The sequence below is a fragment of the Drosophila innubila genome, assembly GCF_004354385.1.
Source record: "Drosophila innubila isolate TH190305 chromosome 3L unlocalized genomic scaffold, UK_Dinn_1.0 0_D_3L, whole genome shotgun sequence".
Lineage (NCBI taxonomy): Eukaryota > Metazoa > Arthropoda > Insecta > Diptera > Drosophilidae > Drosophila > Drosophila innubila.
The window spans coordinates 15549045-15573631 of NW_022995376.1; the positions used below are offsets into that span (position 1 = coordinate 15549045).

A 24587-nucleotide genomic window follows, 5' to 3' on the forward strand; every position below is an offset into this window, starting at 1 on the left:
AATTTGATACAAGACAAAATTCAGGTATACATTTTAATGAAGGTTCGTCAGCCCTCGGGAAAAGAAGTTAGAAAATTTAATTCTTAAAAAACATATATATCAAAAAATCGAGCAAATAAACAAAAATTTAAAAAAATGTAGCTAAAAAAAATGTTTAAGTAAAAAAATAAAACCAGATCGGAAAATTTTACTAGAGTGGTAGCACTCGGTTTAAGGACGCTGCGCCGAAAAATAATGACACTTTTCATTCACTGAACGAACTGTCCTGGAATCTATTCAGTGAACGATAGTGATCACTGTTAGAATTCTAGTCACTGAACTAAATGACCTACAATCAGGGATTTAGTTCGTTCGTTCACTTTAGTGATTAGTTCAATAGAACTTAATCCGAACGATTTGATACAACTCTACATTTGAGCCATCCCTAAGTTTTTCGAAGAACAAAAAGAAAGAACGGCAGGCAGGACAAGGCAGCAGTTTCAATTTCATTCCTAATTTATAGTAACCGTAGTAAGCAACCAGAAGAACACACGGCAAACAATGCCTTCGGCTGCTACCACATTCACCAACAACAACAACAATAGCAAGGAGAAACGCGCCTCGGTCAGCTCAATTGGTGCGAGCAGCAGCGTCGGCGGCGGCGTGGGTGGTGGCGGCAGCGGCGGCTGCAACAATAGCAACGCAAGCAACGGACAGCATAGCAGTAATACCAATCTAGCTGAATGTGCCAAGACTGTTGTTGTCGCAGCAGCAGCAACTGCAGCTGGTAGCGGAGGTAGCCAAACTGATTTGACCAACAACAATAATGTCAATGCCAAAACGCTGAAACTGACTGCTGCCGCCGCCGCGGCCGCTGAGCCGTACAATCCGATGAAGCAAATTCTGGTCACCATTGAGCACAAGATTCGCAACTTGGAGAAGCGTAAGGTGAGCGTGAAAGAGGCATGAAAATTAAATTGGGGCAGAGGATTGGCATTGTCCACCATTTTATTATTTTCGTTCGTCGCCCGCTTTGTTTCATTTCGTCTTTTTTTTTGTTGCTCGTGTTTGCTTGTTCCCCTTGTGCACGCAGATTTTTCGCGACGCCATGTTTGCTATCTTACAGAGTTGCCAGATCAACGACCGTGACTGAATGAATAACAAATTTTAAAGCAAGTCAATGAAAATAAGTTGACATGTTATAAAAAATTAAAAAAAAAACTAGCTTATTTAATTTTTTTTTGATGTTTTGTGTATTTGTGCGAGAGTAATGTGATTAAATTAGTCGTGAGTGTTTTGGGCGCGAGCTTACAATGTGGCAGCACTGTCGCCGCATGCGGCCCGACATTTTTAAACTATCGTTTTTCGTATTGGTTTCATTTTCGCTTGCGCTTTGTTTGTTTTTTGTTTTGCAAAGCAAAATGCTTAAAATGATGCGTCGCCAATGTTATTTTCTAAGCAATGACTCATCTGTCCCACTTGTTATCATTTATCATGCATATAGACCAAACTGGAATCGTATCGGGCGATACAGAGCGGAGGCAAGGAACTGAGCTCCGACCAGGCAGCTGCCGTGGCCAAATACGACTCTGTCCTGGCGACTATGGAATTTGCTCGCGACTTCTCCAAGCAAACGCAGCAGATGTTCAAGGAGGCCGAGAAGGAGCAGAAGAAACAGTTGCGCAAGGTAAATTAATTACATAAAAAATATTGAATTTAATTTGACAAACAATTGGTTTTATCTGGATGCAGGACAACCAGGCCAAGGCGGTGGCTGAGACTGCCAAGATTCGCGATCTTTTGGTCATTCAGAACGTTCTCACCTGTTTCAACGATGAGCAGGTGCGCAATGATTTCCTGGCCGGTGAGAATGGCGCCTGTAAACTGGAAGCCAACGAACTGGCGACGCTTGAGAAGTTGTAAGTTGCTATAAACAAAACGAACTCTACATTGGAGTCTTACATTACATTACAGCTACAGCGCTGTTAATCTCCTTGCTGTTTAGATTTGCTAACAGCAACTTAACATAAATGTCAGATAAGATAAGAATACTCAAAACTAGCTATTATTAATTATAAGTATCTTTGTAGATCATTATTAATCGATTGCGGATTACAATATCTGTTCTTTTGTTATATAGCTGCCTAGAGGTGCAAACTCGTCGCCCGGAGACGGCGGAGGACATAAGCTTTCTGACGACCGCCCAAAAGGCAGCCGAGCTCTTTGCCATGACGATCAATGCTCGGGCCAAGCCGTACGGTGAACTGACGTTCGAGAAAGTGCGCGCGATCTTCCAACAAATTCAGGACTGTGGCTATTTGGACAAGTACTATTTGATTCCTCTGGCGGATCAGGGCAACAGCACGGACAGCGGCACGGTAAGCGGTGAAGGTGAGACGTTGCTGAATGATGCGCCCGTTGCTGATCCGGATACGCTTATATCGGAGCCATCGGCACATAATTCATTGGAGGAAGGTCTGGACAAGCTGTCCATTGGCGATGCTGGCGCTGTCCTGCCGGAGCTGCATCAGCCGGAGCGTGCTCATGTACTGCACGAGTCGCAGCATCAACGTGCTCCCCATGATCAGCAGCAGCAGCAATTGGTTGTCCAGCAGCAGGCGGGCGTCTATAATGCTGCTCCGGCGGCTGCAGCTACGGGTAACACGACGCCTGTCCATGTGGTGTATGCATCAGCACCACCACAGCCACAGCAGGCACCGCCAGCGCCAATCCAGCATCCACATCCGCACCAGCTGCTGAGCAGCCCCGTGAATCTCCAGGCCTTGCACCAGCCCCAGGCGGGCGTTGCCGCTGTGCCATCGGTGGCCCCACAGCAACAACAGCCACAGCAGCAGCAACCACAACACTTTGGGCCACCCACTGTGCGCGCTGTGGAGCATAATTACTTCAAGCAAGCGCCGCTGCAGCCACCACAGCCAACGCCACAACAACAACAGCAGCAGCAGTTCATGCAGCAAATGCGTCCGCTGGCCGAGGTACTTGGCACCGGCAGCTTCCACTTTCTGCAGGACAGCGAACTGGATGCGCCGGAGGTAATGCCTCCTCAGCAGCAACAGCAACAGGCACCGCCGCCACAGCAATTGCCGGTGCAGGGATTAGTTTTTGAGCAACAACAACAAGCGCAGCAAAGCCAGAATCATGTGGATGAACCGCAGACTATAACCACGCTGACCTTTACCAATCAGTCCTTCCCGTCCCTGCAGCAGCAGCAACAACAACAACAGCAGCAGCCACTGCAACCACAGCAACAACAATTGTTCTCGCCTGTGTTGATACACGATCAGCAACGCCAACAACAACAACCGATGCTGATCATGACACGTTTGCCACCACAACAACAACAGCAGCAACCACAGCAACAACAACAGCAACAGGCACCACCTGCTCCTCAGGGAATTGGCATGCAACCAGGTGATGTCACCGCAGTGTTCCCTTATGACAGTGCCGTGGTCAGCTACGAGCAGCAGCTGCAACAACAGTTGGGACTGAAGCAACAACAGCAGCAACAGCCACCACAGTCAAAGATTGAGGAACAACAGCAGCAACAGCAGACTGTAAATGAGGTGGAGGAGTGGCATGGACGTGGTGGCGACACAAATGCAGCTGCCACAGCTGCGCTGACCAATGTGCTCAAGACCCAATCATCGGTATTGGTGGATCAGGTGGTGACACCTGTTCCTGCCAACAACAACAACAAGTGGAGCAGCGAAATGAATGCGATGAGCAGCGCAGCATCCAATGGCAGCAACAGCAGCAATGGCAACAAGCAGGAATGGGCCACGCCCAGGGACAATAGCAACGGACGTGGAGGTGGCTATGACAACAACGATACTGCCAACAATCATTGGAACAACTCCGCACAGCAGTCCCAGGATAATGGCAACCAGGTGCGACGCAATTCCGGTAATTACCAACAGCAGCAGCAACGTCGCAATGGCGCCGGAGACGAGCGTGGACGTAACGGAGGAGGAGGCGGAGGTGGCAACTATCGCACCCGACAATACGGTAATTCGTCGTCAACGCAGCAGAATGGACGCAACAGTGGCGTCTATTTCCGCAACAATGAGTCGAGTGGAGGAGGCGGAAGCGGCGCTGGCAACGGCGCCGGAGGTGGAGGCGGCAACAACAACTACTATCAAAACGGCGGTGGTGGTGGTGGTGGAGTTTACAACAAGGAATCACGCTATGATTCATCAGGTGGCGGCTCCTATCGCGGTCAGCGCGGCGGTAATCAGCGCAACGGCAACGGACCCTTTGGACGACCCATGGGGGATCGTGGACGCAACACGGGTGGAGGATCGGGGCCGGGCAACGGCGGCGGAGGTTACATTAATCAGCGTCAATCACAGCAGCAGCAAAGAATGCCGCTGGGCTTGGAGAATAAAAACTAAGCAGTGAAAATCGTCGCAGCTGTTTGGCCGTGGCACATGTATTAAAAGAAAAGCTCCTCTCACACATCTACACATCCATTTACATATAATATACGCATTACACATCATTACCACACTCCCACTGTCACCCACACACACATACACATATTCACAAGCAGCGTTGCCACGTTGGCGTTCAATTTACCGTTAGTCAGCAACGCGAAAAAGCTGCAAAAAAAAGAAAACAAACGGAAAAGTTTGCGCATTTTTTTTCAAATACAATTAAATGTTTCTATATAATTATGATTTATTTAATTAATTAATAATAAAAACAAAAACAACATAGTTATTAGAACACCTATAAAAACAAATACAACACATACAGGAAAGTTCAAAAACAAAAACTACACACACACACACACGAAAGCAACAACCAACAAGAATATAATGCAAAGGGGTTTTTAAAACCCAAAAGCAAAACAAAAATCATAAATATATAAAAAGGAATGGAATGCAGAGAAAGAATGAAAGTGCATGGGCACTGGACAAACAGCTGCACAGAAGAAAGCGGAAGAAAGGAATAACGAATAGAGAAAGATGCGGAGAAAAGTGCGTGAAACTTTTCAAGTTATTAAATACAATGGAAACAGAAAATAAAAGTATTTATACGTCTTAGCAATTAAATTACAATTTCGAAACATACAAATTATATTTAATTAATTAATATAATACATTGCGAATGGATGATGAAAATATGAAAAACAAAAACCGAATGCAACTTATGTAATTTACTATAAACAAATATATTTATAGTTTGTGCTCTTACTACCATTTTTTTTCTGTTTATATCTCTTTATTTTCTGCAAGCACACAACAAAGCGAAAAGCGCGCATATTTAATAGATATATATACATATACATTAATTGTATGTAGAACTGTATATTTAACAAATACAGAATACAACATTATGCCCCACTTATGTGCATTATAAAAGAAACAAACGAAAATTATGTATTTGCAAAATAGTACATTAAACAAAATGATATAAGTAACCGATGTCATTTATTTAAATTCAAATGGAAGCCAATTCCAATTTGAATTTGTTTCGTTAAGTTTGCAATTCGTTCAGTTCGAATGAAAATCGCTTGACTGGAATGGTGCTGATATCATTGAAAGAATTTTCATGATTGCTTGCTCTTAATTTCAGATCTCTTCTGAATTGTGGAGTCCGCAGACGTATCACATAAAAACCATAGTCCGGCCAATATAAGAGTCATGCCTATGCCGGATAATGTCGTCAGCGGCTCCTGATAAACGAGTGCACCTAAAATAAACTACATAACCAATTAAAATTGACAGTTGTAAATGTTGCAAGCAAAGAAAACGCACCGATAAGACGTAATTGGAGGCGGCTGTTAAAACGGTTGCCGTTAGTGTTTGTTGGCTCATTTGCAGTGCCTTAAGGAAGTAGCGCAGGTTGCACACATTACAAAAGAGCATTAGGCCAATTGGAAGCAATTGCACTAGTGCAAATTCTGGATACGAAAACTCAAATTTAAATTAGTTTATTTATGAATCGGTCATGCAAATACGCACCCACATACGAAAAGCCGGTTGTTGGTTGCAGCAAGTGCAGTGCGCTTAAAAAACTGGGCAATTTGCCAAAAAAGCTGCCGCCGGCAGCGCAAGCGCCAGCCAAAAAACTATAGCGGTATTTTAGTAGAGCCTCCATTATAGCGTTGCCAACTATTCCAATCAGCTGTCTTCTAGTACCAAGTACCAAAAAAATCAATTTAAGTCGATTTTTAAACCAAATCGATTTTAATACAATATAATTAAAGTCGATGTAATCGACAGTTTTTTGTTGTGACACGGACCATTAAAACAAGTTGGCAGCACCGCTACAGCAGCACATTGTTCGCGTATTGCAATTGGATTTTCTTTAAAATTAAAACGTGAAATGTACGAATTAAAAACTTTGTTGCCGCAATTCGATATTAAACTGCCGACCTGTATGTACGAATTAAAGAATACCAGCCTCTCCGCTGGTGCTGCAGCAGGCCCCGCAGTAAGTGCAAAATTTCATCAGATGCCGTGGCGAATATTAGAGATGAGCGCAACTGTGACTCAAAAAGTCACAGTGCAAAAGTGACTGTGATTTTTGTTATAGCGGTTGCCCATGCCTCGAATTAATTTAAATCAGATATTAGCTTATGTTCTAAAGGAATTCTTTGATAACGCTTACATTTAATTTTCAAAATCAATAAAGGGCAAGTTAATTCAATGCAATGGCGTTACGGAGTGTGCGAGCGAAACGACAAAGTCAGTCACTTGTGCACTTGATTTGGACATTTTAGGCCGACAAATACAACAATTGCTAAAGGTTAAAATAAATATATATGTCTATACTAAACACAAAATTATAAATCTATTTATAAACATTACTGACTAACTCAAACGCATAATACGCACGGTGCTTGCCAAATTTGTGTTGCTAACTGTGATCACAATAGAAATGGGCGCATGATGAAATTTTTGTTTATTTATTAATTAATGGTAAGGTTGTAAAAAGTTTTTAAATCTTAGTAAAAAAAGTGCAATCTATTGACTTGTTGGGAGACTGTTCACAAAGTAATCACGATAATGTTATTGTCACGCGCCCATCTCTAGTTTACATGCGAGTCAATAATATGTGTGAGAACGTCTTGCCCCTGTCTAATGTTGTCCTTTCTCTTTTGCAGCAGGAAGACACAGCAGCGGTAATGCAGCGCCAGGAAAAAGTGCTGAAGCAGCTGGAAGAGCTTAAAGCTCAATTGGGCAAAATACGCTCTAGCTTGGGTGTGCGTGTGTGCGGCAAAACGGTGCAACATACGACAGCCTATCAGAATGGTGGACTCAAAGAGGTGAGTTAACATTGTAAACATTGTGGTGTGATTAACTAAGAGGTGAGTTCATTTAACAGGTGCCACTCCATGATGTTGTCGTCAATGGTCATCCCAATTTTATACCCTATGCACTGTTGGCATTGAAGAACGCTTGGCGCGATCTCTACACCATCGATGTGAAGACCTTCACACACTCGACAATGGCTGACATTGGACCAGCTGCCAGGGAATTCGAGGCTAACTTGGCTAAGGTGCCCGTCAATGCAGCGCTGCCCAAGATCAATGTGACGCTCATATGGAAGAACTGTAATGTGGAAACTTTAGATTTCATTTATGCTTTGCTAATATAATTGATTTACTGAGCAGGCGAGCACACGGAAATGATCAGCTCACCCACCATGTATGTGCCCATCTACGGCGAGGTTAATATTATTAGGTATTTGGGTCGTGTCGGACCCACCGAATATCGTTATGAGAACTCACCACTCTGCAATGAAATCGATGCCGTGCTCGACATTTGCTATCAACTGCTCCGCTGCAGCACACACAAAAGCCAAGTGGCCATGGTTCGTCTGCTGGACAAGCGACTGCAGCAGCAGCAGTTCTTTGGCGGTGATCAAATGTCCGTTGCGGACATCGGCGTCTACAGTTCCCTCATCCGCATGCCCGCCATCACAGACAAGGATCTGACACCAGCGCTGCTCGCTTGGCGCAAACGAGCAAGGCTCGTTACACAAATCTAAGATTTCATCTACTCAATGCGAATAAAATAAAGTGTGAACTAAAGAGAATATATGCTTGTTAATTGCACACGCTAAATGTAAATAACAGTGCAGAGCGCATAACTGTTGACAGCCAATGTAAAATGCTCTCTCTCAATTCACCACATCTCGCTCAGATGCTACTGTTAACGCAAACCAATCGCTTGCACCCATACATACACTGTAAGCAATACACTCCCGCTTAGTTACTCTTTCTGACAACAAGTCGCTCTTCATCTCACACACATACATGGGCGTTCGCGCACTCTTCAATAATAGACTTTCACATACATTGAAAACTTTGTTCGGCGCACTCATAGAGCAGCTTAGTCTCTCTTCAAAGCAATACAGTTTAGTTTTTTCCCGTTTTATTTGTTTTTCTATAAAGTATTCTAAGCTTCAAATGGCACCCATGGAGCGGGCTTAGTCTCTCGAGCAAGCACCTCGTACTTGTCCGACTGCCTCAGAGGCTGAGTTCCATTCTTGACGATGCACTTCCTCTGGGCGAGATAAAGAGTGCCAATGAAGAGACCGTTATCGGCTCTGAAGCGGCAAATGTAGACGCGATCGTTGGTAGAGTTTGTGCCTACTGAGACGGCATTCTTCTCCCTGTAGCCATCGTAGCTGCGCACCCATTGATAGCTAACGGTCGCGTTGGACACCAACAATTCGTAGGAAGTGGCTGTGTTGCTAACCGACTCGGTGTTGAAGGATGCAACTCCCGTTTCGGCAACAACACGGGCTGGCAGGATGTTGGCACCGGAAACTACGCGACCAACAAAGTTCTCATAGCCGTTAGAATCGAATCCACCCAGAACAGCGTTTTCAGGGGAAGTTCTTCGTCTTATCAGAAAGAATCCAGCTATCCGTGTTGTCATAAATGCCACAATGGATGGCACCCAACAGCTGGGCAAGAACCAGCGCCAGGAGGGAGAGTTGTTTGGCAGAGTACATTGCGAATGCTATCCGGATATTGATTAAAGTTTGTACTGAGGATTGTGATTGTGCATTAGGGTTTATATACGTTTTAGGCGGAATAATTTCCTGATAAGAACCTGTATTATAAATTTCCTAGTGTTGGGGGTAAAGTTTTAGAGTAAGATGTTGATTAGATATGCCAACATGTTATTTTAATTTTTCGGAGAATAGTAATGCTAGACTTTTCAGGGAACCCCTTTTTGATAATATACCGCATTATTAATCTCAAGATAACCGCTTATTATCAAAATTTCAAATTAATAAACTATGGAAAAAAGTAACTATTAGGTTGTCAACCATTTCATCAAAGTTCCAAGGAAATGATAAGGACAAATTATAAATTAAAGTCGATGATCAAATAAATTATATATACAGAATATATTCTGGATTAAAGTTATGTCAGAGCTTATTAGACTGATAAATTTGTCAATATGCTTGTTAAATGTGAATCACAAAAGTCTTTTTCGAGAACACGGTGATTTCTTGACTGATAACAAAGTAACGGTAGACAGTCTAATTCCCGTATCATAATACTTATCAATGACATGGTATTTATGTATTTCTATAAAAGAAAGTCCGCCCGGGTCGAAGACATCAGTTTTACGAGAACTTTTAAGAATGTACAAAGTTGCCTGCCTATTGCTTGTTGCCCTCTTCGGAGTGGTTTACGCCGTGCCCTCCCAATATGGTGAGTAATCCTAACTATTAATATTAATATAATTGAATAATTTGAGTATTTAACTAATGCAATAGATTCGGAACAAGTTTGGTTACCTGGAAATCTGTCGTATCCCCTTCCCAGTAATGCTCTGGTTGGCGGATTTGATTCTTTTGGGTATAAACTCTATGTGGGCCGTGTAAACTTCACCGGAACAATTGCACCCTGCAGTGTGAAGGCGGCGACTGGAGTTGCCGATGGCAACACGGAATTGTATACATTCACAGAAAGAACCTATCAGCTTCTGACTACCAAGGATAACATGGATTACGAATGGATTCGCAGTTACGATGGCATTCTCGAGGACAACGCCGTTTCAGTGGGAACTTCCGCCTTGAACGAAAGGGTGTTCATCTGTCGTGCTAAATCGGATGACGGTATAATCGTCGGATCTTTGTTCCTGACCAAAAGGCGTGCTTGATTAAAGGTCTAACTACTTTTAACTACATACACTCATTCGACAAGTACGAAGTTTTGATTGCTGTACCCAAAACTAATGCAAAATATTATTGAACATTGACAAAATATACTTTATACTTGTAAGAAAGTATGTACGAGTATGTATAAATGTAGATATTTTTTCTGTTCGAGTATTATAAGTTTAGTTTTTGTACAATTGTGCTCAACATTTTTATTGTTGGTAGCAAAAATATCTAGAACTGAATTACAGTCTAAATAGATTTCAAAAAAGGTGTGTTGAAACCAAAAAAGAGCCAATTCCAATAAAAATAATGGCATCTCGCTAACGGAAATAAAAATAGGCTGTTTTAGTACAATACATCAATCGTGTCTCCCTGCAAATTAACTTATTAATGGCGGAGGTAAAAAACAAGGAATATTATATGGATAAATGATAGTTATGGTAATATTTTTTCGAACGACAGGGTCCATAAAGCTCCAAATTATATAACACAAAAAAACATTAAACATGGCGTAGAAACCTCTGAAATCTTCATACATTTCTCAAAAGATTTTCGGTTGGTTTCGATATCTGTGGCACACCTGTAAATGGTAACAAAACCATATTGGACCAACACGATTACTTCAATATTTTGGATAAAACAATGCTAACCAACGCTGATTGTGAGATGATTAATTTTTTAGTTTTACGTGCACATTTGAGAAGTGATGCAGAATTCTTTGATGCAGAATTCTCTGAAGCGGCAAATGTAGACGCGATCGTTGGTAGAGTTTGTGCCTACTGAGACGGCATTCTTCTCCCTGTAGCCATCGTAGCTGCGCACCCATTGATAGCTAACGGTCGCGTTGGACACCAACAATTCGTAGGAAGTGGCTGTGTTGCTAACCGACTCGGTGTTGAAGGATGCAACTCCCGTTTCGGCAACAACACGGGCTGGCAGGATGTTGGCACCGGAAACTACGCGACCAACAAAGTTCTCATAGCCGTTAGAATCGAATCCACCCAGAACAGCGTTTTCAGGGAAGTTCTTCGTCTTATCAGAAAGAATCCAGCTATCCGTGTTGTCATAAATGCCACAATGGATGGCACCCAACAGCTGGGCAAGAACCAGCGCCAGGAGGGAGAGTTGTTTGGCAGAGTACATTGCGAATGCTATCCGGATATTGATTAAAGTTTGTACTGAGGATTGTGATTGTGCATTAGGGTTTATATACGTTTTAGGCGGAATAATTTCCTGATAAGAACCTGTATTATAAATTTCCTAGTGTTGGGGTAAAGTTTTAGAGTAAGATGTTGATTAGATATGCCAACATGTTATTTTAATTTTTCGGAGAATAGTAATGCTAGACTTTTCAGGGAACCCCTTTTGATAATATACCGCATTATTAATCTCAAGATAACCGCTTATTATCAAAATTTCAAATTAATAAACTATGGAAAAAAGTAACTATTAGGTTGTCAACCATTTCATCAAAGTTCCAAGGAAATGATAAGGACAAATTATAAATTAAAGTCGATGATCAAATAAATTATATATACAGAATATATTCTGGATTAAAGTTATGTCAGAGCTTATTAGACTGATAAATTTGTCAATATGCTTGTTAAATGTGAATCACAAAAGTCTTTTTCGAGAACACGGTGATTTCTTGACTGATAACAAAGTAACGGTAGACAGTCTAATTCCGTATCATAATACTTATCAATGACATGGTATTTATGTATTTCTATAAAAGAAAGTCCGCCCGGGTCGAAGACATCAGTTTTACGAGAACTTTAAGAATGTACAAAGTTGCCTGCCTATTGCTTGTTGCCCTCTTCGGAGTGGTTTACGCCGTGCCCTCCCAATATGGTGAGTAATCCTAACTATTATTATCCAAAAATCTAAACGAGGTAAAGTCTAGTATTTTTTAGACTAAAATTTCTGATATCATTTTGACGAACAAAATTCAGTTTAATCTAAAATTTTAAATAAAATATAAATTAATATAAAAAAACGAAAATTGGCATTGTGCACTGTGAGTAAAAAGGGTGATCTTCTTTGTACATAAAAATAACTTTTTGCGCAGTGCCGAATGCCAATTTTCGTTTTTTTATATTAATTTATATTTTTATTTAAAATTTTTAGATTAAACTGAATTTTGTTCGTCACAAAATTGGATATCAGAAATTTGGGTCTAGAAATTGCTTTCACTAGACTTTACCTCGTTTAGAGGTTTTTTTGTGGATATCAGAAATTTTTGCAATTGCTTTTGCTTTTGACATTGTAACTTTATCATTAATGCAGGCAAATAGTAAAATATAAAAATTTAGTTGTTGAACGTATTTAATATTTAAAAAATTTTTTTCTTTAATTATAAAGAAAATTAGGGGCTGCCCTGCTCGCTTTGCTCATGCTACAGCCGAGCATACTATACTGTCGGAGACCTCGTACTTACTATGAAAAAAAAGTTTTTCATACTAAGACTTGATTTCACCCGATCGGTCCTATGACAGCTATATGATATAGTGGTTCCGATTAGAACCAACTTTGTTCAGGATATATAAGTCTTAAATAAATGCATATTCTATTAGTTTGGTTACGATATCTAGTAAAACAAAAAAGTTTTTCATACTAAGACTTAATATTGGACCGATCGGTCCTATGACAGCTATATGATATAGTGGTCCGATTTGAACCAACTTTGGTCAGGATATATAAAACCAAGTTAAATGCATATTGTATTAGTTTGGTTAAGATTTCTCATTAAACAAAAAAGTTTTTCATACTAAAACCTAATTTTGACCCGATCGGTCCTATGACAGCTATATGATATAGTGGTTCGATTTGAACCAACTTTGGTCAGAATATATAAAACCAAGTTAAATGCATATTGTATCATTTTGGTTGAGATATCTCATAAAACCAAAAAATTTTTCGTACTAAAACGTGATTTTCGACCGATGGAAAAATGTATTTATTCACTTAACAGGTAATATCTTCCGAACCCCTCAACCAAAATTTATGTTTTATATACCAAAAAACGCGAAATTGTACGTATTACAACATATTAAAATTTAACAAAAATCGTTAGAGCCGTTTTGTCAGAAATCGCTAAAATGTAAGCTAAAAAACTTTATTTCACCTGTAAAATGTTACCTGAATACTTTAGAAAAAAAATTAAAGGTACGCGTAAAAGCCCTCAAACACACCTTTCTAATGATATATAGAACATATCTGTAGCTTCTATGGTTTGGAAACTGTTGAGGTTTCAATTTTGGCGGGATTTAGCGTTTTCCCGCTAAACTAGCGGGAAATTGAAAAAGTCGTAAAACAAACATTTCTAGATTTTTGAAAAGGAATCAATCCCCATCATTACATTTAAGCTTCTTTAGCGCTTTGATGCAAACAGACAAACAGACAAACAGACAAACAGACAAACAGACAAACAGACAAACAAACTGACTTTTCATTTCATTTTGAGAAGTCCACTAAAATTTTCAAATTTATTTATCTTTGAACCAGTTATCGGATTTGGGTGATTGAGGTATCAATCGACGCGTATTTTTAAGTAGAATTTTTAAAATAATAAATTTTACCAAAAGCCCCAACGGCCCCATAAGCTGCAATTATCAAAATTTTTCCCTCCCACTTACACCCCGTATCTCATGACCCAGGTTGGTTAGAAAAAGTTTTAGTACGCCATTTTGTAAGTTAGAACTAAACCTGTCGATCGGTATATAACTCGATCTGATCGGACAGTCGGCGCAAATTTTCCAACTTAGCTGTATATATAGTTAGTCGCCTTTCGCACCCTTCGTGCTGCTTTCGTCACTAACGCGAACTGCCGTCCGCAGTGATATAATTGAATAATTTGAGTATTTAACTAATGCAATAGATTCGGAACAAGTTTGGTTACCTGGAAATCTGTCGTATCCCCTTCCCAGTAATGCTCTGGTTGGCGGATTTGATTCTTTTGGGTATAAACTCTATGTGGGCCGTGTAAACTTCACCGGAACAATTGCACCCTGCAGTGTGAAGGCGGCGACTGGAGTTGCCGATGGCAACACGGAATTGTATACATTCACAGAAAGAACCTATCAGCTTCTGACTACCAAGGATAACATGGATTACGAATGGATTCGCAGTTACGATGGCATTCTCGAGGACAACGCCGTTTCAGTGGGAACTTCCGCCTTGAACGAAAGGGTGTTCATCTGTCGTGCTAAATCGGATGACGGTATAATCGTCGGATCTTTGTTCCTGACCAAAAAGGCGTGCTTGATTAAAGGTCTAACTACTTTTAACTACATACACTCATTCGACAAGTACGAAGTTTTGATTGCTGTACCCAAAACTAATGCAAAATATTATTGAACATTGACAAAATATACTTTATACTTGTAAGAAAGTATGTACGAGTATGTATAAATGTAGATATTTTTTCTGTTCGAGTATTATAAGTTTAGTTTTTGTACAATTGTGCTCAACATTTTTATTGTTGGTAGCAAAAATATCTAGAACTGAATTACAGTCTAAATAGATTTCAAAAAAGGTGTGTTGAAACCAAAAAAGAGCCAATTCCAATAAAAATAATGGCATCTCGCTAACGGAAATAAAAATAGGCTGTTTTAGTACAATACATCAATCGTGTCTCCCTGCAAATTAACTTATTAATGGCGGAGGTAAAAAACAAGGAATATTATATGGATAAATGATAGTTAAGTGGTAATATTTTTTCGAACGACAGGGGTCCATAAAGCTCCAAATTATATAACACAAAAAACATTAAACATGGCGTAGAAACCTCTGAAATCTTCATACATTTCTCAAAAGATTTTCGGTTGGTTTCGATATCTGTGGCACACCTGTAAATGGTAACAAAACCATATTGGACCAACACGATTACTTCAATATTTTGGATAAAACAATGCTAACCAACGCTGATTGTGAGATGATTAATTTTTTAGTTTTACGTGCACATTTGAGAAGTGATGCAGAATTCTTTATTCAAATTATGCTGTCTACTTATTTAAGGTCCCTAAACTTAGAAATTTGACAATGACGCGATTGGAAACGTTGTTTGAGAAGGTGATGCTATTTTACTTTCTTACAGCTGTATCAACAATTGATTAATTTGTTTATATTTGAAATTAATTTACTGCAACCGACTTTTGTGTATTCGCAAATATGTTTACGACCTTGATAATTACATTAAGTATTTGTATAAAAGGAGGTCCGTTCGAATCGAAGTCATCAGTCTTACGAGAACTCTTAAAGATGTACAGAGTTGCCTGCCTATTGCTTGTTGCCCTCTTCGGAGTGGTTTACGCCGTGCCCTCCCAATATGGTGAGTAATCCTGATTAATATTAATATAATTAAATAATTTGAGTATTTAATTAATGCAATAGATTCCGAACAAGTTTGGGTAGCTGGAAATCTGTCGTATCCTCTTCCCAGTAATGCTCTGGTTGGCGGATTTGATTCTTTTGGGTATAAACTCTATGTGGGCCGTGTAAACTTCACCGGAACAATTGCACCCTGCAGTGTGAAGGCGGCGACTGGAGTTGCCGAAGGCAACACGGAATTGTTTACATTCACAGAAAGAGCCTATCAGCTTCTGACTACCAAGGATAACATGGATTACGAATGGATTCGCAGTTACGATGGCATTCTCGAGGACAACGCCGTTTCAGTGGGAACTTCCGCCTTGAACGAAAGGGTGTTCATCTGTCGCGCCAAATCGGTTGACGGTTTAATCATCGGATCTTTGTTCCTGACCAAAAAGGCGTGCTTGATTAAGGGTCTAACTACCTTTAACTACATACACTTATTCGACAAGTACGAAGTTTTGATTGCTGTACCCAAAACTAATGCAAAATATTATTGAAAATTGTCAAAATATACTTTATACTTGTAAGAAAGTATGTACGAGTATGTATTAATATAGATATTTTTCTGTTCGAGTATTATAAGTTTAGTTTCTGTACAATTGTGCTCAACATTTTTATTGTTGGTAGCAAAAATATCTAGAGCTGAATTACATTTTAAATAGATTTCAAAAAAGGTTTGTTGAAACCAAAAAAGAGCCTATTCCAATAAAAATAATCTCATTTCGCTAACAGAAATAAAAAGAGCCAGTTTTAGTAATAAAACGTAATCGTGTCTTCCTGCAAAGTAACTTATTAATGGCGGAGGCTAAAAGACAAGGAATATTATACGAATAAATGATAGTTAAGTGATAATATTTTTTCGAACGACAGGTGTCTATAAAGCTCCAAAATATACAACAAAAACCATTAAACATGGCGTAGAAATCTCTGAAATCTTCATACATTTCTGAAAGATTTTCGGTTGGTTTCGATATCTGTGGCACACCTGTAAATGGGAACAAAACTATATTGGACCAACACGATTACTTCAATATTTTGGATAAAACAATGCTAACCAACGCTGATTGTGAGATGATTAATTTTTCAGTTTTACGTGCACATTTGAGAAATGATGCAGAATTCTTTATTCAAATTATGCTGTCTACTTATTTAAGGTCCCTAAACTTAGAAATTTGACAATGACGCGATTGGAAACGTTGTTTGAGAAGGTGATGCTATTTTACTTTCTTACAGCTGTATCAACAATTGATTAATTTGTTTATATTTGAAATTAATTTACTGCAACCGACTTTTGTGTATTCGCAAATATTTTTACGACCTTGACAATTACATTAAGTATTTGTATAAAAGGAGGTCCGTTCGAATCGAAGTCATCAGTCTTACGATAACTTTTAAAGATGTACAGAGTTGCCTGCCTGTTGTTTGTTGCCCTCTTCGGAGTGGCTTACACCGTGCTCTCCCAATATGGTGAGTAATCCTAACTAATTTTTAACATAATTTATTAATTTTTGTATTTAACTATATAAATAGATCCGGAGGAATATTGGGTAGAACAAAATTCGTCGTATCCTCTTCCCAGTAATGCTGTAGTTGGCGGAGTTAATTTATTTGGGGTTAAATTCTATGTCGGGATGGCAAATATCAACGGAACATATGAACTCTGCAGGGTCAATGCGATAACCAGTCTTTGCAGCGGCATCACGGAAACAGGTCCATTCACGGCAGAGCTCTTCCAAGTTCTGATTGGCGTGGGCGAATGGATTCGCGGCTCCAATTGCACTTCCGGTTACTTAGCAGTTTCAGCGGAATCTTCCGACTTCAACGAAACGTTGCCAATCTGTCGCGCTTCGTTGAGTGGCGGTATACACCTCGGGTTTCGGCTCCCTTACGAAAGCGGGTGCTCGATTAATTGGCTCGATCCTTTAGAAAACATCACAACTCTAATCGTGCCAGGCGAAAGTTTGTGTTTATTACCCCAATAGTTTTGAATTATTATGAACATCTTATTAAACATTGACAAAATATTCTTTCTACTTGTATGCAAGTATGTATGAATATGAATATTTTGTCTGTTCAAGTATTATGAGATCATAAAAATTTGTCTAAATAAATGCTGCAATTACAACTTAAGTTTATCATCTTTTTCTTTAAGTCGTGTACATTCAACAGGCCAGACACATATACTTTTAAACGCCACTGTTAGCAGCACATTCTCCCTTTTTGTAACAGTTGGAGATTGCATATAAATAATTACTTTACTTTTTTTTTTTTTTTTATATTTTTTCTGTTTTATTTTGCATTCGTAAAAAATTACCTAGGCTTCAAAAGGCGACCAAGGCGCAGATTTAGACTCCCGAACGAGCACTTCATACTTCTCCAGCTGTCTCAGGGCCAAGGTTCCAATCTTGATGAAGCACTTCCTCTTGGCCAGATATAGACTGCCAATGTATTGACCGTTATCGACTCGGGCCCGGCAAATGTAGATGAGATCGTTGGAAGAATTTGTGCCTACGGCGACCGCATTCTTCTCCCTGTATCCATCGTAGCTGCGTACCCATTGATAGCTAAGGGTCGCGTTGGACACCAACAATTCGTAGGAGTTGGCGGTATAGGCGGTCGCATCGGTGTTGTACGATGCACCTCCGGTTTCGGAAACAACGCGAGCTGGCAGGATGTTATTGCCGGACACTACACGTGCGACAAAGTTGTCGTAACCGTTGGAATCAAAGCCACCCAGAACTGCATTCTCGGGGAAAGTTTTGGTCTTGTCGGCGAGGACCCAGTTATCCGTATTGTCGTAGATGGCACAGTGGATGGCGCCCAACAGCTGGGCAAGAACCAGCACCAGGAGTGAGAGTTGTTTGGCGGAGTACATTGCAAATACTGTTCGGTACGGATTGAAATGTGTTTTGTTGATTTTGGAATTGCGTTTCGGTTTAAATACTCTTGCGAAGCACAGTGCTGTAAATTTTGTGGTGTTTGTATTTTGAGGGTAGTTGTTGATTAGATATGCGACTATTATTCCTTGATTAATCAAAGGTTTGAATGACAGATGACTAAACTATATATGACCAAAATAATTTCACACGTGCCTACAATTGATAAGCACACGTACTTAATACAGTTTTGCTTCTCTAAAACGAACATCAAATAGCTGCATTGTCTTGTATATTATTAAAATTTTAAGTTCGAAAATAAATTAAAGTAAGATAAAAATATTTGTATAAGAGGCTACATAAGTATTTATCTATTGGTTCTTTATTCCGGAGGTTCCACTGTGTCGTTAATACTTTGGTCTGTGTTGTTAGACCTCTCAGGGAATCCCTTATTGATAAGCTGCGGCATTATTATGAGATAAGTGCTTATTATCAAAATTTAAATTGATAAGCTTTGAATACAAAATAAATTTTAGTCAACCATTTCATCAAATGATGCAGTCAAACTATAAATAAACGTCAATAATTATTGAATAATTGTAGTTAAAGAATGAAAGTTTCATAACTTTGTTAAATCTTAAGCGATTTCAATGTTAATTTTATCATTATTTAGCCTATATTTTGATTCTACATCAAAATACAAAAGCAAATTTTTGTATCAGTGTCCATTTTGTCTGGTCTGATGATAGTTTATTCCAAATCCCAATATCTACTTTAAGATTCGAATTTTTGTATTTAATATAACTATCCATTAAATAGTATCCAATCACTTCTACAAGAAGATATAAAGCATACTTTTAGGATCAACCTATTTGTATAGTCTTAAAAAAATAATATTAATCTTATTGAATAACAAACGTAGTGACTTTATCACATTATAAAGATAGTGAAAGCAAACTTTTATACAATTTCCTGCTATATATTTATAGCAATTAATTGTCGGGGTCGATAAACTTGCTACCAAGAAAATATCAATAAATCTTCAATCCCATGCCGATCTAATGTAATCGAGTACCGGTAATAACTTATAGATATGGCTACTATATAAAATGAAACCAAATAGTTCGATTCTTCAATAGTTTTTTCGAATCGCTTTAAGATGTACAAAGTTGCTCTCCTGTTGGCGTTCGGATTATTTGCCGCGGTTTATGCTGTGCCCTCGACATATGGTAAGAGATGCTAGGGAGAAAACTGTCTTAGCTGCTGGATCTAATCCTGGTTTTTTTTAAGATAATGAGTATACATGGGTGACTGGAAATCTGTCGATTACCGTGCCAGCTAATGCTGTGATTGGAGGATTTGATCCCTATGGATACTACACATATATAGGACGCGTTATTTATTCTACCAACATTCTGCCTGCTCGTGTTGTTGCCGAAAAAGGCATTGCCTACTTCAACACAGATACTGTGAGCTACAGGTTGGTTAACTATCAGCTGCTACTTGCCGAGGATAACGTCTCCTTCGAGTGGATTCGCAGCTTCGATGGTTACCAGGAGAGGAATGCAGTTTCTGTGGGAACAACACATTGGAATGAAAATGTTTATATGTGCCGTGCCAAGGCCGATGGTGGTTTGTTAGTTGGAACTCTATTTCTATCCCGGAAGGTGTGCATTATCAAGAACGAGGATTTGCCCCTGCGTCAATTCGATAAGTACGAGATTCTCGTCGCCAGATCAAAGATCAATGGAACAGTCTGTTAATTGAATCGTATTTAATATATGTGTGTTAATGTGATCTACGTCTAAGACTCATACAGAAATGTCTTAAGATTAAATGCGATTGATATTTTTTATAAGGAGAGCACTAAATGTGGAATAATTGAAGTGTTAAATGGCTTATAAAAGATTCTTTAACAGGGGCTTTTATTCTTTTAATTCTATTATTATGGAATGTCAACTAATTAATCAACTGATGTGGATAATATACAATAATATACATATGTGACTAATGGTAAGATCAGCTATTGTACAATGTACATATACATATAGCAATAGTTAGTACACCAAACAAAGGCTCGATAAAATTACTAGAAAATACTGGAAAATAGTTGGTAATACAGAGACGCCTGTATTGCGTTCGTCCTGCCACCAGGTCCACTCATTGTTGTAATAACGTGGATCACAGCTGGGATCAGATGGCTTATTGCCGGGTGGACGTGCATTGCTTTTGATTTTCTCGATGCGGGCAAGATAATCAGCAATCAAACGTCCATCGCGAACCTTCTCGTATATATTGTTCTGCTCACAGGGATCCTCATCCATGTCGAAGATACAAGGACCCTCCAGAGGCAGACACGGTTTGTCATCGGGATCTGGATTGCGACACTTCACTGTTGCCTGCTCTCGCATTGAGGTGATGTTTATTGAGGTCAAGTTGCCACGTAGCAGCTCTAGCTGCTGCCACACGCTGGTGTTCCTAATCAGCTCCTCATAGTGATCAGCCCGTGGATCGAATTCATTGTGACGCACGGATAACCAACCATCATATTCACCTTTGTTGGTGGTGCCATTCACAATCTTCCATCTGCCGTCGACATAGGATAAATATGGCACCGAGTCGTCTATGTTGTGCACAATCTCACGCTCCACCGAATCATAATCATACATGAGTGCTGGCCACAGATTTAGACCGTCCAGTTGTAGTGACTCCTTCAGATGAATTCCTGCAGCAGCAGCCAAAGTTGGCAGTATGTCTCCAATGTAGAAACGCTGTCTCCAAACTCTGCCAAGACTTGAGAACCTCTTGCTCCAAATGGCCGCCGAGGAGCGTAGTCCGCCTTCCCAAGGCGAGTTCTTTTGCTGTCAAATGGAAAATATCAGTATTATCTTAGGATAGATCGAATCTAAGGATCAATCTACTCACGCCTCTCAGTGGATAGTTGGATGCTGTAGTGGAGTGTTCTCCCACAGTTGGACCTCCGTTGTCCGACAGAAAGAGTACTATGCTCTGCTCCAGCAGCTGTTGGCGAGCCAGTGCATCAATGACACGCCCCACGCTCTTGTCTAGCCGTGAAACCATCGCTGCATAGTAACGTTCCGTCATATTCGTGAGATACTCGAATTGAGATACTTCCTCAATCGGCGCCTGCATAGGATCATCTGTATTGGCGGCATGTGGAGCCAAATGACTGAGCAATAGGAAGAGGGGTTGAGCGGTGGCATTATGATTTTCGATTAGCTGCACAGCAGCATCAGTTAATACATCCGTCATATAGTGACCCATGTGTTTATGGGAGACCTTTAAATCGTCGCGGAAATCGTGTCCTCGAGCATAGGGTTTGCCCTACAGTGAGATGTGGTTTAATGGAGATAATAGTTCTGAATATATCCTTACATTTTGCTTATACGTCTGGTCATAGTAATCCACATAGGCACCCAGATATCCCAAATGGTGATCAAAGCCTCGTTCGGTGGGTGTAAAATTGCGCTGCGACATTCCCAGATGCCATTTACCCAAGAGATTCGTGTGATAACCACTCTCCCGAAAGATCTGAGCCATGGTCGTTTCATTTAAAGGCAATCCCCAGGGTTGATCATTCACGATCACATATTGCTGCATGCCTAAAGTTTAAAACAGGTTAATTAACCTTGTAGTTCGATGAACTCTTCACGTTGAATCACTAACCCGTATTGATTGGATATTTGCCAGTAAGCAGAGCTGCTCTGCTGGGCGTGCACATGGCGGGTGTATATAGTTGGTTGATTATAACTCCATTGTAGGCCAACGCATCGATGTTCGGTGTGAGAAACCTATTCGATCCCCGGAAGCTCACATCATCAAAGCCCTGGCAAAGAAAATGTCAACGCATCCATACAAATTATAATATTTGCATCTGGAGTTACCAAATCATCTGCCATTATGATAATAATATGCGGCTTGCGACCCTCATCATCGTCTTGGCCATTTGTTATCGTTATGGCCAATATGAGATTCAACAGTAGAGCGATAGTTCGCATTACGCTGACTTAGAACGGGGTCGTGTAACTACAAATAAATTAGCAACAAAACAATAGCGATAAATTTGCATAATGAGTGGGAATACGATAGTTTACTTTTTTTGTTTAATTACTTTTTGAAAGCACTTTTCTGTTATGTGAGTTTCGTTCTTATTTAGAAGTTATTTAATTTAAAAAAGTTTAAAAATAATTTTATAAAATTAAAAACGAGTAAGTCATTTTGCTTTTTTAGAACCTAATACACTAAGTTAATTCCCAATTAGCAATTTTTAGTTATATGTTATTTAAATGGACCCAATGCCATGAAATTAAATAATGCATTTAATGACACTTCTGAAATATTTATACATGAGTATTTTACGATCTTTTGCACATTTTTTAATTATTTTTGCTTAACTTCGGGAACTTATTAACAATACTCATCGTAACTTCAACAAGTTCTTGCTGCTCAATTAATTTACAGATTATAACTCGAATGACACGTAAGTTGCCCTTTTTAAGTTGTACTCGATGGGATGTTACCCTGTATCGAGGTGAAAAAATCAAATTTCAGAATAATATAATGATTTATATATTAATATACGTCAATTATATTTGAAAATTTGCTATTCACTGTTATCCATATTTAAAATTAAAGAGTATTAAAAAATCGGTAAACTAAAATAAGTAAATTTTTTGTTTTCATGAAATTATTTATAACGAGCTGTGACAATATGGTGTAGAAATTGTAGAACCATATCAGATATAGCTCTGTATGTGAAAGCAATTCTAATTGGTTTTACAAAAGTTCATAAATCTCAGTGGATTGATAGATAAAATTTTTCTTATAAAATGTGAGTAAAATTTTTTGTCATAACATTGTTTTTTACAATTATTAAACGTATTTAAAAAATGTGTTAATTATCCATTGATAATTTGTATTGTATATAAGTTGATAACTAACTGTGTACTAACATTTTATGTAAATTCACTAGTGGATGGCAAAATAACTATAAATAAACAATTTTAATATGGATTATTATTATTATTTTTTCCAACCGTGCATGAATAAATGCTCAAACAAATAATAGTCTAATCAATCGGTTCGGTTCTATAAACAGAGTTTTAACGTTCTTTCACACACAAACATTTACAATAAAAGTCGATCTTATCAGCTTTGCAAGCGCATTATATACTCAATTATTAATGCAAATTCACGATTTAAAGGCAGAGCTATAATATATTATATTTGCCCTCGAGATCAAATATTTGGCAGGTCCCTCGTCTGTTACCGTTGAGAGCGCGCACTCTACTGAAACTGCATGTGTGGATTCCGAGCTGCGAGACCGGTTGCTTTCATTCATTACTTTAGCATTGTCTCTCATGCGGGTGATAATCATTGATGATCAGAGCAAAGAGCGGAGAGCTGAGAAAAGATATGTGATATTACGGCCAAATGTTGAACGTTCATATTTTGTAGCATACTTTTAGGAGACAAAATAAGTGCAACTTTTATTAGTTATGGAGGCTTTATGTCTTATTGGAGAATAAATAAAGTATATATTCTGAACAATACATGTTTAATATGTAAATAAAAAGTACCAAATCAGAAAAGTGTGTGTTTTTGTCAATCTCTGACATCTTTAGAACTAAAAAAAAATAAATATTCAAAAAACCGTTAGGGCATTCAAATTTACGTAGCTTAGCGTAAGCTATTCAAATTAAATATTGATTTTAACTATTGTCCACATGATTCAAATGTATGAATCAAATTACTCCACACGTCATCAAATTGTGATGATGATAAACAACAAACCATAAAATTGGAGCTATAAATGTGGTGAGTATCAGTCAATGGACGTGTTATTAAAAACACATATTAATTAGCAGAAGATGGTTAATTTGTTGCTTGTTCGTTAAAAAAATGCTTTATATGCGTCACGCTGTAAAACCAAAACAAATGCATCCCCAAACAAAAGTTTCTAACGAAAAAATAAGTACACAGAAAATGGGCAAATCTGATCTGATGCAATGCATAGCGACAATTGAATAAGCTGCAAGAGGTAAGAGAGGAAAAGTGTGAGTGAGAGTGAGGAAGAGCGGAACTTGGATTTTGCCGGCTGCTGAAAACAGCGAGAGCTTTTTCTTTGGGGTTGTCAGGTCAAGTCAAGCAACAGCTAACCAAAGTCAGTAAGTAGCAGTATTT

At 39.1% G+C, this 24587-nt stretch overlaps 11 protein-coding genes and 1 pseudogene across 16 annotated transcripts; 7 read left to right on the forward strand and 5 right to left on the reverse strand.

The window, feature by feature from the left end:
• Window positions 1-328: 328 nt before the first annotated feature.
• Window positions 329-5198, forward strand: LOC117788886 (caprin homolog). 3 transcript variants are annotated; one of them, XM_034627819.1, is made up of 5 exons: window positions 329-927; window positions 1484-1666; window positions 1732-1898; window positions 2120-3230; window positions 3342-5198. In XM_034627819.1, the coding sequence occupies exons 1-5, from the start codon at window positions 541-543 to the stop codon at window positions 4389-4391; spliced, it is 2898 nt and encodes a 965-aa protein (XP_034483710.1). In that variant the 5' UTR covers window positions 329-540; the 3' UTR covers window positions 4392-5198. The 3 variants fall into 3 exon arrangements, with proteins under 3 accessions (XP_034483710.1, XP_034483709.1, XP_034483711.1); XM_034627820.1 differs by having other exon boundaries at window positions 330-927; window positions 2120-2945; window positions 3219-5198; XM_034627818.1 differs by having other exon boundaries at window positions 2120-5198.
• A 215-nt stretch (window positions 5199-5413) lies between these two features.
• LOC117788891 lies at window positions 5414-6133 on the reverse strand. 2 transcript variants are annotated; one of them, XM_034627826.1, is made up of 3 exons: window positions 5970-6133; window positions 5760-5908; window positions 5414-5704 (listed from the first exon to the last, which is right to left on the reverse strand). In XM_034627826.1, the coding sequence occupies exons 1-3, from the start codon at window positions 6100-6102 to the stop codon at window positions 5552-5554; spliced, it is 435 nt and encodes a 144-aa protein (XP_034483717.1). In that variant the 5' UTR covers window positions 6103-6133; the 3' UTR covers window positions 5414-5551. The 2 variants fall into 2 exon arrangements, with proteins under 2 accessions (XP_034483717.1, XP_034483716.1); XM_034627825.1 differs by having other exon boundaries at window positions 5760-5905; window positions 5967-6133.
• Window positions 6134-6243: 110 nt separating this feature from the next.
• LOC117788888 (probable aminoacyl tRNA synthase complex-interacting multifunctional protein 2) lies at window positions 6244-8046 on the forward strand. 2 transcript variants are annotated; one of them, XM_034627821.1, is made up of 5 exons: window positions 6244-6438; window positions 6640-6753; window positions 7112-7273; window positions 7333-7561; window positions 7622-8046. In XM_034627821.1, the coding sequence occupies exons 1-5, from the start codon at window positions 6331-6333 to the stop codon at window positions 7996-7998; spliced, it is 990 nt and encodes a 329-aa protein (XP_034483712.1). In that variant the 5' UTR covers window positions 6244-6330; the 3' UTR covers window positions 7999-8046. The 2 variants fall into 2 exon arrangements, with proteins under 2 accessions (XP_034483712.1, XP_034483713.1); XM_034627822.1 differs by lacking the exon at window positions 6640-6753 and having other exon boundaries at window positions 6246-6438.
• A 321-nt stretch (window positions 8047-8367) lies between these two features.
• Window positions 8368-8998, reverse strand: LOC117788889 (annotated as a pseudogene).
• Window positions 8999-9562: 564 nt separating this feature from the next.
• On the forward strand, window positions 9563-10284 carry LOC117788890. Its single transcript, XM_034627824.1, has 2 exons — window positions 9563-9682; window positions 9748-10284. Exons 1-2 carry the CDS (start codon window positions 9613-9615, stop codon window positions 10131-10133), a joined length of 456 nt encoding a protein of 151 aa, XP_034483715.1. The 5' UTR covers window positions 9563-9612; the 3' UTR covers window positions 10134-10284.
• Window positions 10285-10818: 534 nt separating this feature from the next.
• Window positions 10819-11277, reverse strand: LOC117787119. The gene has a single exon (XM_034625560.1). The coding sequence runs from the start codon at window positions 11275-11277 to the stop codon at window positions 10819-10821; it is 459 nt and encodes a 152-aa protein (XP_034481451.1).
• A 627-nt stretch (window positions 11278-11904) lies between these two features.
• On the forward strand, window positions 11905-14545 carry LOC117788270. The gene is made up of 2 exons (XM_034626986.1): window positions 11905-11985; window positions 14012-14545. The coding sequence occupies exons 1-2, from the start codon at window positions 11916-11918 to the stop codon at window positions 14488-14490; spliced, it is 549 nt and encodes a 182-aa protein (XP_034482877.1). The 5' UTR covers window positions 11905-11915; the 3' UTR covers window positions 14491-14545.
• Window positions 14546-15344: 799 nt separating this feature from the next.
• Window positions 15345-16018, forward strand: LOC117788269. The gene is made up of 2 exons (XM_034626984.1): window positions 15345-15463; window positions 15526-16018. Exons 1-2 carry the CDS (start codon window positions 15394-15396, stop codon window positions 16002-16004), a joined length of 549 nt encoding a protein of 182 aa, XP_034482875.1. The 5' UTR covers window positions 15345-15393; the 3' UTR covers window positions 16005-16018.
• An 886-nt stretch (window positions 16019-16904) lies between these two features.
• Window positions 16905-17697, forward strand: LOC117787120. The gene is made up of 3 exons (XM_034625561.1): window positions 16905-16974; window positions 17038-17367; window positions 17660-17697. Exons 1-3 carry the CDS (start codon window positions 16905-16907, stop codon window positions 17695-17697), a joined length of 438 nt encoding a protein of 145 aa, XP_034481452.1.
• Window positions 17698-17821: 124 nt separating this feature from the next.
• Window positions 17822-18382, reverse strand: LOC117787125. Its single transcript, XM_034625567.1, has one exon. The coding sequence runs from the start codon at window positions 18380-18382 to the stop codon at window positions 17822-17824; it is 561 nt and encodes a 186-aa protein (XP_034481458.1).
• A 1096-nt stretch (window positions 18383-19478) lies between these two features.
• Window positions 19479-20161, forward strand: LOC117786321. The gene is made up of 2 exons (XM_034624510.1): window positions 19479-19612; window positions 19674-20161. The coding sequence occupies exons 1-2, from the start codon at window positions 19543-19545 to the stop codon at window positions 20144-20146; spliced, it is 543 nt and encodes a 180-aa protein (XP_034480401.1). The 5' UTR covers window positions 19479-19542; the 3' UTR covers window positions 20147-20161.
• LOC117786319 (arylsulfatase B) lies at window positions 20147-23687 on the reverse strand. 2 transcript variants are annotated; one of them, XM_034624508.1, is made up of 6 exons: window positions 23674-23687; window positions 22289-22430; window positions 22071-22230; window positions 21780-22006; window positions 21309-21728; window positions 20147-21244 (listed from the first exon to the last, which is right to left on the reverse strand). In XM_034624508.1, exons 2-6 carry the CDS (start codon window positions 22400-22402, stop codon window positions 20441-20443), a joined length of 1725 nt encoding a protein of 574 aa, XP_034480399.1. In that variant the 5' UTR covers window positions 22403-22430; window positions 23674-23687; the 3' UTR covers window positions 20147-20440. The 2 variants fall into 2 exon arrangements, with proteins under 2 accessions (XP_034480399.1, XP_034480398.1); XM_034624507.1 differs by having other exon boundaries at window positions 23357-23681.
• Between the last annotated feature and the right edge of the window lie 900 nt (window positions 23688-24587).

What these genes read in the sequence shown, in the direction of transcription:
- LOC117788270 (XM_034626986.1), top strand. Translation starts at nt 11,916, where the DNA reads ATGTACAAAGTTGCCTGCCTATTGCTTGTTGCCCTCTTCGGAGTGGTT. An exon ending in CGCCGTGCCCTCCCAATATG is followed by an intron (nt 11,986 to 14,011) that starts GTGAGTAATCCT and finishes CTAATGCAATAG; the next exon opens with ATTCGGAACAAGTTTGGTTA.
- LOC117786319 (XM_034624508.1), bottom strand. Translation starts at nt 22,402, where the DNA reads ATGCGAACTATCGCTCTACTGTTGAATCTCATATTGGCCATAACGATA. An exon ending in TCATAATGGCAGATGATTTG is followed by an intron (nt 22,231 to 22,288) that starts GTAACTCCAGAT and finishes TTTCTTTGCCAG; the next exon opens with GGCTTTGATGATGTGAGCTT. An exon ending in ACCAGACGTATAAGCAAAAT is followed by an intron (nt 21,729 to 21,779) that starts GTAAGGATATAT and finishes ATCTCACTGTAG; the next exon opens with GGCAAACCCTATGCTCGAGG.
- LOC117788891 (XM_034627826.1), bottom strand. Translation starts at nt 6,102, where the DNA reads ATGGAGGCTCTACTAAAATACCGCTATAGTTTTTTGGCTGGCGCTTGC. An exon ending in AACAACCGGCTTTTCGTATG is followed by an intron (nt 5,909 to 5,969) that starts TGGGTGCGTATT and finishes AGTTTTCGTATC; the next exon opens with CAGAATTTGCACTAGTGCAA. An exon ending in CCTCCAATTACGTCTTATCG is followed by an intron (nt 5,705 to 5,759) that starts GTGCGTTTTCTT and finishes TTGGTTATGTAG; the next exon opens with TTTATTTTAGGTGCACTCGT.
- LOC117787119 (XM_034625560.1), bottom strand. Translation starts at nt 11,277, where the DNA reads ATGTACTCTGCCAAACAACTCTCCCTCCTGGCGCTGGTTCTTGCCCAG.
- LOC117788269 (XM_034626984.1), top strand. Translation starts at nt 15,394, where the DNA reads ATGTACAGAGTTGCCTGCCTATTGCTTGTTGCCCTCTTCGGAGTGGTT. An exon ending in CGCCGTGCCCTCCCAATATG is followed by an intron (nt 15,464 to 15,525) that starts GTGAGTAATCCT and finishes TTAATGCAATAG; the next exon opens with ATTCCGAACAAGTTTGGGTA.
- LOC117787125 (XM_034625567.1), bottom strand. Translation starts at nt 18,382, where the DNA reads ATGTACTCCGCCAAACAACTCTCACTCCTGGTGCTGGTTCTTGCCCAG.
- LOC117786321 (XM_034624510.1), top strand. Translation starts at nt 19,543, where the DNA reads ATGTACAAAGTTGCTCTCCTGTTGGCGTTCGGATTATTTGCCGCGGTT. An exon ending in TGCTGTGCCCTCGACATATG is followed by an intron (nt 19,613 to 19,673) that starts GTAAGAGATGCT and finishes GTTTTTTTTAAG; the next exon opens with ATAATGAGTATACATGGGTG.
- LOC117788890 (XM_034627824.1), top strand. Translation starts at nt 9,613, where the DNA reads ATGTACAAAGTTGCCTGCCTATTGCTTGTTGCCCTCTTCGGAGTGGTT. An exon ending in CGCCGTGCCCTCCCAATATG is followed by an intron (nt 9,683 to 9,747) that starts GTGAGTAATCCT and finishes CTAATGCAATAG; the next exon opens with ATTCGGAACAAGTTTGGTTA.
- LOC117788888 (XM_034627821.1), top strand. Translation starts at nt 6,331, where the DNA reads ATGTACGAATTAAAAACTTTGTTGCCGCAATTCGATATTAAACTGCCG. An exon ending in GTGCTGCAGCAGGCCCCGCA is followed by an intron (nt 6,439 to 6,639) that starts GTAAGTGCAAAA and finishes AAATCAATAAAG; the next exon opens with GGCAAGTTAATTCAATGCAA. An exon ending in GACGCTCATATGGAAGAACT is followed by an intron (nt 7,562 to 7,621) that starts GTAATGTGGAAA and finishes TTTACTGAGCAG; the next exon opens with GCGAGCACACGGAAATGATC.
- LOC117787120 (XM_034625561.1), top strand. Translation starts at nt 16,905, where the DNA reads ATGTACAGAGTTGCCTGCCTGTTGTTTGTTGCCCTCTTCGGAGTGGCT. An exon ending in CACCGTGCTCTCCCAATATG is followed by an intron (nt 16,975 to 17,037) that starts GTGAGTAATCCT and finishes CTATATAAATAG; the next exon opens with ATCCGGAGGAATATTGGGTA. An exon ending in TCGCGCTTCGTTGAGTGGCG is followed by an intron (nt 17,368 to 17,659) that starts GTATACACCTCG and finishes TTTTTCTTTAAG; the next exon opens with TCGTGTACATTCAACAGGCC.
- LOC117788886 (XM_034627818.1), top strand. Translation starts at nt 541, where the DNA reads ATGCCTTCGGCTGCTACCACATTCACCAACAACAACAACAATAGCAAG. An exon ending in GCAACTTGGAGAAGCGTAAG is followed by an intron (nt 928 to 1,483) that starts GTGAGCGTGAAA and finishes TCATGCATATAG; the next exon opens with ACCAAACTGGAATCGTATCG. An exon ending in CTGGCGACGCTTGAGAAGTT is followed by an intron (nt 1,899 to 2,119) that starts GTAAGTTGCTAT and finishes TTTGTTATATAG; the next exon opens with CTGCCTAGAGGTGCAAACTC.